The 13785-nt window shown below is 51.5% G+C and overlaps 5 protein-coding genes across 5 annotated transcripts; 3 read left to right on the forward strand and 2 right to left on the reverse strand.

Moving 5' to 3' along the window:
• Positions 1 to 361: 361 nt before the first annotated feature.
• Positions 362 to 1310, forward strand: N7511_007105 (DODA-type extradiol aromatic ring-opening family dioxygenase; the record flags this gene model as incomplete). Its single annotated transcript, XM_057129482.1, has 3 exons — positions 362 to 365; positions 409 to 539; positions 585 to 1310. The coding sequence occupies 3 exons, from the start codon at positions 362 to 364 to the stop codon at positions 1308 to 1310; spliced, it is 861 nt and encodes a 286-aa protein (XP_056982550.1).
• Positions 1311 to 1788: 478 nt separating this feature from the next.
• N7511_007106 (RFX family transcription factor) lies at positions 1789 to 4528 on the reverse strand (the record flags this gene model as incomplete). The annotated part of the gene is made up of 4 exons (XM_057129483.1): positions 1789 to 3331; positions 3382 to 3696; positions 3751 to 4447; positions 4504 to 4528. 4 exons carry the CDS (start codon positions 4526 to 4528, stop codon positions 1789 to 1791), a joined length of 2580 nt encoding a protein of 859 aa, XP_056982551.1.
• Positions 4529 to 5690: 1162 nt separating this feature from the next.
• On the forward strand, positions 5691 to 8612 carry pldA (uncharacterized protein; the record flags this gene model as incomplete). The annotated part of the gene is made up of 8 exons (XM_057129484.1): positions 5691 to 5751; positions 5799 to 6199; positions 6254 to 6406; positions 6459 to 7077; positions 7127 to 7387; positions 7439 to 7899; positions 7992 to 8540; positions 8598 to 8612. The coding sequence occupies 8 exons, from the start codon at positions 5691 to 5693 to the stop codon at positions 8610 to 8612; spliced, it is 2520 nt and encodes an 839-aa protein (XP_056982552.1).
• A 1091-nt stretch (positions 8613 to 9703) lies between these two features.
• On the forward strand, positions 9704 to 9901 carry N7511_007108 (uncharacterized protein; the record flags this gene model as incomplete). Its single annotated transcript, XM_057129485.1, has 1 exon — positions 9704 to 9901. One exon carries the CDS (start codon positions 9704 to 9706, stop codon positions 9899 to 9901), a length of 198 nt encoding a protein of 65 aa, XP_056982553.1.
• A 2195-nt stretch (positions 9902 to 12096) lies between these two features.
• On the reverse strand, positions 12097 to 13775 carry N7511_007109 (ribose phosphate diphosphokinase subunit PRS1; the record flags this gene model as incomplete). The annotated part of the gene is made up of 6 exons (XM_057129486.1): positions 12097 to 12127; positions 12178 to 12905; positions 12965 to 13219; positions 13274 to 13394; positions 13451 to 13460; positions 13517 to 13775. The coding sequence occupies 6 exons, from the start codon at positions 13773 to 13775 to the stop codon at positions 12097 to 12099; spliced, it is 1404 nt and encodes a 467-aa protein (XP_056982554.1).
• Positions 13776 to 13785: the final 10 nt, after the last annotated feature.

Below are 13785 nucleotides of genomic sequence, written 5' to 3' on the forward strand. Positions count from 1 at the left end.
CACGGAAGTGTTGGGGGATTCCAGTTCGACCAATCAGAAGGGCGAGAATTCGGTGGTTTGAGAGGTGTCAGGGGCCCCGCGTTCCTCCGCTGTTCGTTCTGCATTCCCCAGATTTGTCTGCAGCCATGGAAGCAGCGGCAGGATTCCTGGATATGGCCCTCATTTACCCCAGGCGTCAAAGGGCAGAAGTGGCTGACTGCAATTGGTCGAAAAGGGTCTGATTCGGTCGAAGATGAGGGATTTGGCAGAGACAGAGTCGGGATGTGGGGGACATCGCCCGAGCAGGCAGTTCAAGAGGAATCGGAGTATTTGTACGGCGTTGGTCCCGGAGAGATCCTGTCAAGTTGACCAAAGATTCACAATGGGTATGTGGGAGTCCTTGATAACAAACGCGTGCTAACAACACAGGCCTCACACCCGTCCACTTCTTCTCCCATGGCTCGACCATGATGTTAGGAGAAGACTCCGAAAGCGCAGACTACTGGAAGAAATGCGGCGATGAAGCCCTGGAGCGTCAAATCAAAGGCGTAGTCATCATGGTCAGTCATCAAGCACATATACCCAGCAGAGCTAACACCCAACAGGGGGCACACTGGGACTGTCTGGGGGACAAGATCGAGCTAGCAACAAACCCCAATCCCGAAAAGAGTCCAGTGGCCTATGTCCATCCCGACAAATACCAGAACTACAAGCTGAACCCAGATCTGGAAACGACCAAGCGCTGCATCGAAATGCTGACGCAGGAAGGATTCAACGTGAGCGGGAATGACACGTTCGACTGGATCCACGACGTCTTTCTAATTCTCATTCGCATGTTCCCGGCCGGATGTCCACCGACGACTCTCGTGTCCGCCAACGCCCGCTTCGACCCTCATTTCCATATGAAGATGGGGGCGACGCTGCGCCAGCTACGACGTGAGAACTACCTGATCATCGGGACGGGAGGAGCGGTGCACAACCTCTACCGGAATCGGTGGGCGCCGATGATGCGCTTCCGGGATAACTTCGCCATGGAGACCGCGCCGGAGGATTGGGCGATGGAGTTTCGCCAGGCGGTGGAGGATGTCATCACGAAGACGTCTGGGGTGCAGCTACGGCGTGCGATGACGAGGCTCATGAAACATCCTCGATTCCGGGATGCTCATGCTACCGATGACCACTTCATGGCAGCCATGTTTGTGGCTGGTGCGGCGGGGGATGCAGAGGATGAGAACACGCCGGCGATATTGGGGGCGGAGAGTTGGGAGTTGACCAACATGTGCAACTCGCAATTTACCTTGGGGAGATGGCCCAAGGAGATTGCCGTGTAATTCAGATCCTGGGAATCTCGGCTTAGGGTTTTTATGGTCCAGGGACGCAGCAGTGAGCAAGAGGCCGTCAGCAATACCTATCCAGATTGAATACAGATTGAATAATACAATAAGAGAAGAAGAAAGTAAAGCCCTGAGAGATAAATCCGTACATTGTAACTGCGTATGTACAAGGGGACGCGGAGGAGACCCAAAAGTAACAAACAGGAAAAGGGGAAGCGTAACCATTTCAGTACAGACTTCCATCACACGCCTATTAAATGCTGTAGGAATGATGATCAGGGGCCCCGTATACATCGGGGTCGCAAGGAAAACTCGTGCAAAGTTCCATGCTCGTGGCTCATCGCTTCGTAGAAACAAAGGGAATAACAAAAAAATAACACAAAAGAGAATCGTAAAACTCCGTCAACCCAAAGGAATAATCCAAACAAAGGGGATATCCAACTCCAACTCATGAATCCGAATCAAAATTAAACGATTAAATGACGACCACATCGCCTTCGGCGTCCGCAGGATCGGAGACCATCATGTCTCCATATTTGCCGACTGCCATTAACATGGTATCGTCTTCGAGGTCGATGGCACTGTCGTCATTGTTGTGAGCTTGAAAGCCCGGATCAGCAAGAGACAGTCGCTTCTCGCTGGGGGGCTGTTTAAAATCCGAATGTCCATTGGCATGGACCTGGCCGTTCTGAGGCACAGGACTGTTATTTGACTTGGTTTGAGGCTGAGTCGCTTCAAAAGGGGATTGTTCGGGGACAGTTTGCTTCATCTGAAAGTTGCCTAGCGACTCCGGACCAAAAGTGGCACTTTGCAGGGATCCAGGGGTGTTGCGCATGAATCCGCCCTTCTCAGCCTGCCAGACCATCATTTCGTGGAAGAAAACCTTGGTCATCCACCAGGCACTGAAGCTAGCGGCACCACCCAGGGTGAGTCGATGCAGAACGCTGTCCCACAGGGCATCAACCTTCTCAATGACACACTGGGTGCGGTGATGAGCGAAAGCAGCGGGAAGGTTCAAGATGAATTGAACCCATTTGTCTGGAAAGTTGTACTCATCACCGGGGGCACTCTCCACGGGGAACTTGTGAGCCTCAACAGAATCGGGCGAATCGGGTCGTGTGAAGAAAGGCAATGCCGTGGTGGGGTCTGCATCGGTCAATGGGGTGAGAAGTGCGCGAACGTCGTGTTTGAGGATCTGCTCCGTGGCCAGCTCAGCACAGGTCGGGATATTGGCCTTGGTCATCATGTCACGAGGGTTGACCAGAGTCTTGTAGTCAAACCACATTTGGTTTCGGTTGTCTGGGTGGCAAAGCCAGGCGGCAGCAGCATTGGCAGCCTGATTCACATCAAGCATGTGCTTGAGGAGATTGCAGAAGATGTGTGCGGGAATTAATCGTGCCAGTGAAACGTGAGTTGGCTGAGCCTTGAAAGTCTCGGAGATGTGACCACACAGTCGTTGTGAGATGGAGTTGAAGGCATCGAGAACCGGCTTGGGGACCACCTGGGTTGTGAGGGGTGCCACAAAAGCAATCATCTTCTGATACATCATCCAATCACATTCCTTGATCCACGGCGCAACATTGGGGTGGGTCAACATCTTCTGAACAGGGACAGTCAAGGTACCATGGAAGGCGGAAAAGTATTTCATGAGGTTCCTTTCCTTGCAATAACGGAAACTGTCAATGACGGAGATGCAGTGGGAACGGTATAGAGCTGCGAGAGCTGCAGCAACTTTCAGGTCACTGTTCGCGGGGAGGAAGGGTCGTATATCGGGGAGTTGGAGGGCTTCATTGTCGACCAGAGGATTTTCGTCCAGCGGGAACTGCAACATTTGATGGATCATCTTGCCAGCTTGCTGAGCCACATTTTCACGTGTAATGGTTTCATCTGATCCATGAGGGTTTGGGGATTGGCAATTGCAATCACCAGGTGCAGGATTGCTCGGGAATCGAGGGGCGAATGAGGTGGTAGGGGAAGGAAACACTGCAGTATCCGCGGTAGGCTGCTGTACACTGGCACTGGGAATTGTTAGCATGCCACACTTGAATGCGGGAAAGTGGAATCGTACCTCCTCGAGCGCATTGCACTGGCGGGTCTTGATGGCGGCAGAGGGCCACTTATACTTTGGGTGGGTTGAGGGTTGAGCGGTGCGAGCTTTTGTTGCTTCTCCTCAATCACCGACAAATCGACGTAATGGTACTTGGATTCGCCTCGAACTCCAAGTCGTCGAGTCTGCACATTGGGGAAGATGATGCGAACGAGCTTCCCAAATGAAGCAGGGTTCAATACTGAGACACGTTCTGTGCCACAGTTCTCTGCATAGCAGCAGTAGACGCGGTCACGACGCACTGAGCCAGTACTCTTGCGACAGTTCTCTCTCAACCTATGACAAACGTCAACTTGGAACATTCAAGATATTGCGAGAGATATTCCTTACCAGATCATGGCAAACACTTGCTTAACTTTTTCTGCCTTGCCTCCACCTCCTTCATGCTTCATGACTTCTGCTGCCATCTGCTTCAAGGTCCATCCCTCATACTGACGCAGCAACTTTCGCAGTTCCATATCATTTGCCAATGTTGAGCTGGCCCCCTTTTTCTTTTTCGTGCCTTGTTCGGACATTTCCTGATCCTCAGTGATGTGATCAGGCAAATGATTTTCAACCCCACTGTCATATACTGGTTGATATTGTGGGATTGCATGAATTGCATGCGGCATCGGTGGTTGTATAGGTTGGTGGGCGAGGGTGTGGTCGTGCATCGCGTGATTCTGGAACTCATCTGCTCGAGGCATGGCGCTATGCTCGTGAATTGATTGATCTAACGACGGACTATTGGAGTGGTGGGAAAACTGATGCCCAAATCGCATCAGCATATCCTCCGGATTACCACCAAACATGTGTTGGCCCGGAACCTGCGAGGGCATAAACTGTGGGAATCCGTCGAGGTGCTGGTCTTGCGTTTGTTGTGTGGTACTCGAGTGAATACTCGCTGTCGAACCTCGGGATCGAGGACGCCGGCCAGCTCTGGACGCAGTTTCTGACCGTGCCCGCATTGGGTCCGCGGTACCAGGTCGGCTCTGGGGGGCAATCTGTGTTGTCTGGGACACCACACTTCCCTGTGACTGGGCTCGAGCTTTGGGAGGTCAGGATAGGAACACTAACGTGACTTAAAGTTCAACGTTGACTTACCCAGTTCTGGCGGCATAATGCTCATTTGCGTTGTGGAGGAAGCGGTAACCACGGCGATGACCCTGCACTTTCCACGACACACTTCACGTCTCAAACCAAAACCAAAATGACACCCAGAGACAAACAGAACTCGCAATGCAAAATCCAAAATCCAAAAAGCGAGTCGCAAGCCTACTGGCGCTGTTGAGGCGTGCCGCGTGTGAGTCGAGGGAGGATAAACAGAAAAGGGCCGTTCCTCTGACAACGTTGTTTGGCCGGTCACGTGGCTGAGGTAAGCATTCTTTGGCTTGTTTTTGTTTACTTCGCATTGTTCGCTTTCGCTTGAAGTGAGTTTGGTGAAGCTACGTGAGGTTACAGTGGCTGTTATGTTATTTGACTGTGACTTTGAAGTTCTCTATAAATATGAGCACACTGTCGTCAAGTCGAGCCCCTGTGCGTAGGTGATCCCAGTTCACAAGAGATAGACTTAGTAAAAAGTAGTGTAGAGGCTTTTTGGCAAGATTCACTTGTATAAATAGCATCTCATGTGTCCCTGTATTGATTCTTTTCTAATCTCTCACTCTACACTGCTTGTCTTTCCTCTCCGCGCTCACCTGCTGTCACGCGTCAGCGGCGCGGAGAGGAAAAACTTGGCATATTACATCATTGATCTTCATGCACCAAATATCTCCAGGGCTGATCTTTGCGGATACTGTATTGCTTGTAGAAGGGCTCAAATATTCTAGATTATCAGATGATATTGCCTTATTTAACCTTGATTATACTCTCGCCACATGTTTTCTGCAGGGTCACGAATCAGAGTCCACACGGAGTATATATATCTCCACCAAGATCGACTCCCCACCAGATCTCTTCTATTTTTGCCTGGAATAGTATCTATTCGCACATCCACTGCAAGCTTCTCTTTCGTATATCCCAAGCCAAAATGCGAACCCCCGGCAAGTGCCAAGAAACTAAAGTGGTCCGATATCGTCGGGTACCACGGAAATACAGGCTCCACGCACGGGAAATTGGAGGGAAACAGGAACAAAATGAATCAGAGGTGTAGATCTGCATTTCCTATCACAAATCATAAGATAATCAAGCGCCGAGATCCGTTAAGCCATTAGGGTTGCCCGTGATGTCACTTTTATGATCTCCAGATTCCCCTCCCCCAATATTTTCCCCCTCCACAACTCCTCGCAAGTATGCAGAAATTCAAGGCAAAGCTCGAACATTCAATCGACCATCTAGAGGGGTCTTTCAAAGGTTTGTCGTGAGATTCCTTTACCAGACCCAACACTAACCCATCCCAGATACCCATATCCACGATGTCAAAGCCGAAGCCACACATTTCAAGCACAAGGTGGGCAAGTTCTTCAACATAATAAACCCCAATCATCGCCACGATGAGGAGCATGAGCAAGAAACAGATCGAAAGCGTTCTGCGATCGCAGAGTCGCACCGCTTTGAGTCATTTGCGCCCGTCCATGATGGCAATCGCGTCAAGTGGTATGTCGACGCCATGGATTACATGTGGGCGGTCTCCGAAGCGCTTGAAAAAGCGACCGAGACCATTTACATCGCCGATTGGTGGCTGTCTCCGGAGCTGTTCATGCGCCGCCCTCCTGTGGATCACCAGGAATGGCGATTGGACCAGGTCCTGAAGCGACGCGCGGAGGCTGGTGTGAAGATCTATGTGATTGTCTACAAAGAGGTTGGTCGTTAATTTCTGGATTGTAATGGATGTCCCATATTGATATTTTGGAAGGTCAACCAAGCCTTGACTTGCAATTCGGCGCACACCAAGCATGCGCTGCGAAACCTCTGCCCAGAGGGAACTCCGGGCTACGGCAACATTCGAGTGATGCGCCACCCCGATCACAATGTCTTTGAAAACGCAGCCGATATGACCCTTTACTGGGTATGCAAAGCCCTGTACCAAGGCTCTTTTCGAGTCAACTGACAATAGACAGGCCCATCACGAGAAATTCGTTGTCATCGACTACGCTGTCGCATTTATTGGAGGTATTGATCTTTGCTTTGGACGGTGGGATGTGAACCAGCACCCACTGGCAGACGTCCACCCAGCCGGTCTGCGGGACGACATCTTCCCCGGACAGGAATTTAACAATAACCGAATTATGGACTTCCAGGGCGTGGAAGACTGGCAGAGCAACGAAGTTAGCAAGGCTGACTTCGGTCGTATGCCCTGGCACGATGTGGCTATGGGATTAATGGGTGACTGCGTATTTGATATTGCAGAGCACTTTGTCCTGCGCTGGAACTTTATCAAGCGTGACAAATACAAGCGTAATCACGATGTCGACTGGTTGATTATGGAGGGTCGCACCGAGGATGAAGATATCATCGCTGTGCAGAGACCCAAGTACCCATGCGGTGACTACATTCAGCACCCATTGACTCCTCTCTTGTCTAAGCCCCGTGGGGATGTGGGCACTGTGCGCGCTCAGATCGTGCGAAGCAGTGATGACTGGAGTAGTGGAATTCTGAACGAGCACAGTATCCAGAACGCTTACTGCGAGACAATCCGCAACGCTCAGCACTTTGTGTACATTGAAAACCAGTTTTTCAGTAAGCCAGCTTCCTTTGACAATCTAGACACTTTGGCTAACATCCACAGTCACCGCTACTGGCGACCAGCAGCGTCCAATTGTTAACACGATTGGCCGGGCTATTGTCGATGCGTGCGTGAAAGCAGGTAAGGAAGGCCGCAAGTTCCGCGTCATTGTTGTCATCCCTGCGATTCCTGGTTTTGCTGGTGATCTGCGTGATAACGCCGCCACGGGAACCCGGGCTATCATGGACTATCAGTACAAGTCGATTTGTCGTGGCGAGCACTCAATCTTTGGGCAAATCGAGAAAGAGGGCGTTGACCCTCGTGGTAAGTTTACTCTTTTCCCGTGTCGAGATCGCACGTCCTAATCCGTCTCAGAGCATGTCTTCGTATTCGCCCTGCGAGCATACGACCGAATCAACAAGACGCCCGCTCTGGAGGAACTCGAGAAGCAGGCGGATGTAACATACCAGGATATTCAGCGCGGTATCGCCGAATCTATCATGAGTGAAAGTGTGCATCCGTCGATCGGCAAAGATGGTGACCGCAACGAGAAGGACTATGCCGGCGACACAAGTCAAAAAGAAATCACTCTGCAGAAACTGGAGAAGTTCGAAGAGAAGGTTGAGCAACGCAAGGCCAAGGATGGCTTCCACAGCAAGGACACAGTGTCGCACTGCACTATGTTAAACGGCGGTAAGCTGTCCGACGAAAACTGGGAGGGTGACCCCGAGGCCGAGAAGGGCAACTTTGTCCAGGAGGAGCTTTACGTGCATGGCAAAGTGTGTATTGTCGACGACCGCACGGTGATTTGCGGCAGTGCCAACATCAACGATCGGGTAAGTATGGCAACGACGTCTCCAAAACTCTCTCCCCATCCCCCCATTATGATCCTTCATTTCTGTTCTGTATCATCGGCTGATAACCACAGTCGCAACTGGGATCGCACGACAGCGAACTGGCCATTGTCATGGAAGATCAAGACTTCATCGACAGCACCATGAACGGACAACCCTACCGAGCCGCCCGATTGGCCGCAACCCTGCGGCGCCAACTCTGGCGCGAACACCTAGGCCTACTACCGGCGCAGGAATACGACGCCACAGGACATCCCAACGCGCGATCGCCGGACGAATGCTTAAACGAGATCATCCCAGGCGCCGAGGACGAGTTCGTGACGGATCCGCTGAGCGACGGGGTCTGGAACACCTGGACGTCTCAGGCGAGTGGGAACACCGAGACGTATCGGATGCTGTTCCGCGCGGATCCCGATGATAACATCAAGACCTTTGAGGATTATGACAATTTCCGACCGCGTGGCACGCATAAAGAGGGCCACTTGTTCGATCCGTATATGCCTGCCAAGGATGTGCGTGAGAAGCTCGACCAGATCAAGGGTCATTTGGTATGGTTACCATTGGATTTCCTGCGAGATGCTGAAATGGCAGAGCCTGGGTTGGCAGTGAATCAGATTACAGAGGTAAGTCGAATTTTGGTGGACCGGGAATGGGGAATGCATATGCTAACTGTTGAACAGAGTATCTACACCTAGTCTAGTGGATCGTGAATAGTGAATTGTGAATATTTAGTGCATAGTCAATAGTCCCCCTCTTATGCCAGGCCCATTTCCAGTAAAGGGTCACAAAGCAGTCCATTGTGCGGACATGTCAGGTCCAGGACTTTTGCCGATGGAGGTATTGTCCCAAGCCCCTGGGATCCCGATTTGCCCTCATTTCCCCAATTTCTGTTTAGTGTTGGACTTAGTCTCGTTTAGTCTGCTTTAGTCTGCCTTAGCCTGCTTTAGTATTCTTTTAGTCGCGATTAGTCTCGGCTAGGTCCAATGTTCGCGAGTCCACGTATGCCGCGATTCCGATACATCTCATTTGGCCTGCAGCCACTCACTTTGACTCAACGTGTGCGGATAAACTTTCCCCTAAGCACGGGATATAGCCCTGGCTTGGCGAGAGAATTATTGCCAATCCCTTCTCGGTTTCCAGAAAGAGAGAGGTTCGTTTCTATTCCGGGCACCGCTTGCATACCGGATCTCAGACCGAAACTTTGACGTGGTCAGAGTGACCATGAACGAGGACCCTGCATTGTCTCATAGTGCATGATCCAAACAAGAGCAAGGCTCTGGTGAGATCGCCCACCAAGTATACCAGTTGGTCGGGTAGGGTCTCGTTCACTGGCCTGTTCAGCCGGGACTGTCAAAGTGACACTGCAGATCCAACAGGATTTGGAATAGCATACGAGAAGAGACATTTGGAATCAAGAATGAATGACATTAAAGCTTTGTCATGGCTCACATCGCGAACTAGAATACACGACCCATTGGTCCAGAAATAACCCCGATCCAGGAAAGCCCGACAAAAGGGACCCAGGTCTATAAACTCCAAGATGCACGAAAAACAGGACTTTTGGAACACATCAAATGCAAAACAAAAGCGGATCTCCACCCGGTTCCAAGGGGCTGGGCTGGAGACAAAAGAAAACACCCTTACTCCGGAAAGCAGAGAGACCTGTGGATATGCCGGCAGATGCAGAAGTCTCTTTTGGGAAGTTAGTCACTTGCAAGGAGGCGTCCGAGATTTGTCGGGACCGACTTACCTATGCTTTGGCATTGTGGCATGCATTGCAGCGACAATGGCCACAAATCTTACAGCGCCAGATAGCCACAAAGGGTCCCGAGTTGCAGTCGGAGCATCGCCAGGTCAGGATGTTGCCGTTGGTAGCCTGGACAATGGCAAAGACGTGACCGGAACATTGGTTGGCCATGATAGCGGTGAAAGAGGTGAAAGAGGTGAAGTGGTCACGAAATCAACCTGTAGTTCGGTCAGTTAGGAGGCTCCGAACCCGAGACTCTGTCACGTACTAAGTAGTAAAACCCGAGGGTATGGAAGAAGGCGTCGATCACCGGAGAAGCTATCCAAGCCAGTAAATTGTGGAGGGAGGAAAGGAAGAAGGAGGTCAAAGAGATGTAGATGAAGATGGGGAAGTCACAAGTCAGCGCAAAGCAAGGCGTGTCGAGGATAGAAAGTCAATTGAGGAAGAGAGAGAGTTCTGGATCTAGAGAAAAACAGGCCCGGACGAGGACATTATATACTTCGTTCACTGGATCAGGATCTCGATCTCTGACGGTGAGCAATCCCAGTCAGTCGATGTCTAAACAGCCGACCCTGCAATAATCCGTATGACGCAGGTATCCGAACAGAAATGAAGTTCTCGTCCTCATGGGTGGGGGAGCGAAAAGTCGAATTAAAGAAATTAAGAAGCCGATCTACCGAAAAGCTCATCTTGCATGGAACCACCGACGCCAGGCAGATCCCAGGACGGAGAGATGCCAGCTCGATCTGGACATCGGAGCAAGCTGATTGGGAGCCGTCGATCTCTTGAGCTGGGGGGAAAGCCGGAAGGGAGCCGAAGAGTTCGAAAGGGCAAAGAGTCATTGGGGAGAGGAATAGATCCATTAGCCCTAAGTAGACTAAGTTGACTCCGTAGCCCCAGTCGCCCCAGTTGCCCCAGTAGACTAACTCGACGGAAACAAAAGAACAAATCGCAGTGCCGAATGCGTGGGAGATCGGGGCTTTGCATCCCAGGGCTTTGGGTCGATGATCATATTTGTTTTTTTGGGGGGTTTTTGGGAGTGTTTTTTAGGGTTATTTGTAAGGTCTGGGGGCGATTGGGCTTCACGACCCGTTGACAATCGTGGCTCGACTCGATTTGTCTTCGCATTTCTGCGATCTGGACTTGTTCAGTGATGGATCCTATTTCTGAAATACGGTCTTCCTATGGCTTCAATAATCGCCTCTCTATCTATCTACTCAGCCCCTGACTCTTAGACCCAACTCGGAAGTTGATACATCAACTAAACGCTGGGGCCGAATGATCCACACGGGAATGTCAGTATTGGTCCCTTTCTTTTTCTCCCACGGACTTCGCCTGGAAAACTAAAAAGTACTAGCAAGTGCTAAAAAAGTACTCAAAAAGTACGAAAGCCAGAAAGTACTGTACCGGATCTCGAGATGCTCCCAGCGATCGGAACTCGACCCCCGCTGCATTAGTGCGCCGGCGCTTGCACGGCCCTATTGCTTATTGAACAGCCGCATAATGGAATTGTTGAATTAGGAATAATAGAATGCTCGCTCTCTCACATTGTTCACCCCTGTCTCGGTTTCGGATGTTGAGAAGCCAAGACTCTTCAATGACTGGATAGGGCAGTTCCAACGAGAAACAGGCCCCCCGGGTGGTACGCAACGTAGACGGGAGCAGAGTCGAATTTCGGAGAGAGACACCTCTTCCGACGGATGATGAAGACAGGTATGTTCAGTACTTTCGGCAAGGTCCACTTGTCACACTGAAGATTGGGATTGGGACCAAGGGCCCGTTGCGACAGGGGATTGAGGGCGCCATACGTACTGTAGTCCTGGGATATCTCCACCGGTCTATAACACACCGACACTTGTACGCGACAACGACTGGGCCGCAACCGAATGGCAAACTTGCTTCGAGAAGCAATCATGCAATACTTCACGGCGGACTGCATATGAGGAGATATCATTGCCGCTCGGGAAGAAGAGACGGAAGTGGAGACGAATCGAAACTGAGATGGAATTGAATTGAGTTGTTTGCTATCAAATTACGTATGTTCGAGATCAACTCTTGCACCACTTCCACGGCCAGGGCCACTCGTCTCGAAAGAACTGGGAAAGGGGTGACACCTCCATGTTGGACGCTTCCGAGGAGATCACAACATGAAGAAAGAAGAAGACCCGATGTTTGCTCTGCCAACGCTCCGTTAAGAACACCCTGTGAGTAACAAGATGCCCCTGCAGTACCCACAAGTGGACTGCATCGCTGGGGGGGGGGAAGGGAAAAGATAGTGATATCACAGCTACGCAAGGGAAGGGGAAGATCGAACAGGTTCATTTCCAAAATAGGTATCATGTCATCAACGGGTTGCAGGGGGACCCTGCGCATCAATTTGCAAAAACGCCGTCCTAGATGTGGTTCGTGCCTCGTAACTGCCATCTGCCTCATCAGTCGTTAAGGTGAAAGAGGGCCGAGACACTGCTCGTTGTTAGTGGATTGGTCACGCGACACAGCCAATGGTAACAAACCTTTCGCCGTAATGGTGCCTCCGGATACTCTCTGCCAATAAGCTAGACACGTCAATCACAATCAGCTTTTTGGATCGCCGTAGCAACAGTGGTGAGATCGGGAAGGTGTTGGTCACGACGATGTTGTCGATGGACTGGCAGGCCTCCATCTGGTCCAGTGACTCTTCTGTAAAGAGTCCGTGGGTAGCGATACAGTAAACCTTGCTGGCGCCGCCACGCTTCACAACAGTCTCTGCAGCGGCAATCCACGACCCACTCTTGTCAATCATGTCATCAACAATGAAAACGGGTCGGTCGCGCACCTCGCCAACCAGCGTGATGGTCCGCTCGTCGGCGTGTCCAGCGCAAACACTAGCTTCGTCGTCAGACTCCACTGCATCAAAGGAGCCACCAAGCGCGTGATCAGGAGGCTGTGACGAGGCGTTGGAAATCATTGAGTTGAACATGGCATCCGGGATGGCCTCGTCGTGGTTGCTTCCTGCCCCCGGCGTGGTGTCACCGGAATGTGAGTCTTCATTGGAGCGATAGTCATCGTCAACCAATTGGCCTTGCACCAGACGCCCGGTGATGACATCCCGGACACGCACATCGGTGTACTCATAAGCTGCTTCCAGCTCCGATGGGCGGCGAGCTGCAGGTGGGGTCTCGGGACGCAGGAGCTGCTCCGGTGGAGGAGTGACCGGCTCCGGCACTTCCGGAATAGGGGGGTAGCAGGTGTTCTTTGAGATCTATGCATGTGCAGCTCAAAAGGCTGCGGGTCCTTGGTCGCGTTAGGATCTTCATCCACGGCATCGAAGAAGACTGTGCTGTCAGACATGGTGGCCACAGGGACCTTCGGCCGACGACGATCTGTCGTCACGATTCCGAAGTTGAGCTTGAGAGTATCGGCCAGCGATGTGACTCGCTTGGTACCGCCTGCGTTCTTGCTCACCACGACGGCGTCTTTCCAGCCAGCGACATTCATCCGGATCCAGCGCGCGATGAACGGTTCGGCAAAGAGGTTGTCGACCGGCTTTCCAAAGAACCCTTGCATCTGGGATGCCTAGGAGCCCATCAATATCCAAAGTATCAAACTGATCATCGCATAGAGACATACGTGCAGGTCCATGGTAATCACATGGTCCACGCCGGCGATCGTGAGGAGATTGGCGAGCATGCGGGCCGTGATGGCACCACGATGACTCTTCTTCTTAGATTGGCGCGAGTAGGGGAAATATCTCGTCTGCGTCAGCATTCACTGTATTTGAAGAGTCATTCAGGACGGGCAGCATACGGCATGACCGCTATATCCGGGTTAGTTCAGAGCTCTCCAACCGCGGGGGTTTCGACGACGGCATACCTGTAATCGACTTGGCTGAGCCACCCTTGCAAGCTGAGATCATAATCAAAAGCTCCATTACACTGTCGTTAATTTTTTCACTGCCACTTTGAACGATGTAGACATCCTGGTTCCGCACTGAGGTACCGATGTTGACACTGGTCTCGCCATTGGCGAATTTTCCCAAGTTAGCTTTAGCAGGCACTGTGCCTAACCTCTCGCAGATAGTATCTGCGAGAGCGGGGTGGGAATTCCCCGAAAAGATCTGGACACCACGCATTGTTGGAGGT

The sequence above is a fragment of the Penicillium nucicola genome (genome assembly GCF_028828085.1).
Source record: "Penicillium nucicola strain IBT 29836 chromosome Unknown utg000007l, whole genome shotgun sequence".
NCBI classification, from domain to species: domain Eukaryota; kingdom Fungi; phylum Ascomycota; class Eurotiomycetes; order Eurotiales; family Aspergillaceae; genus Penicillium; species Penicillium nucicola.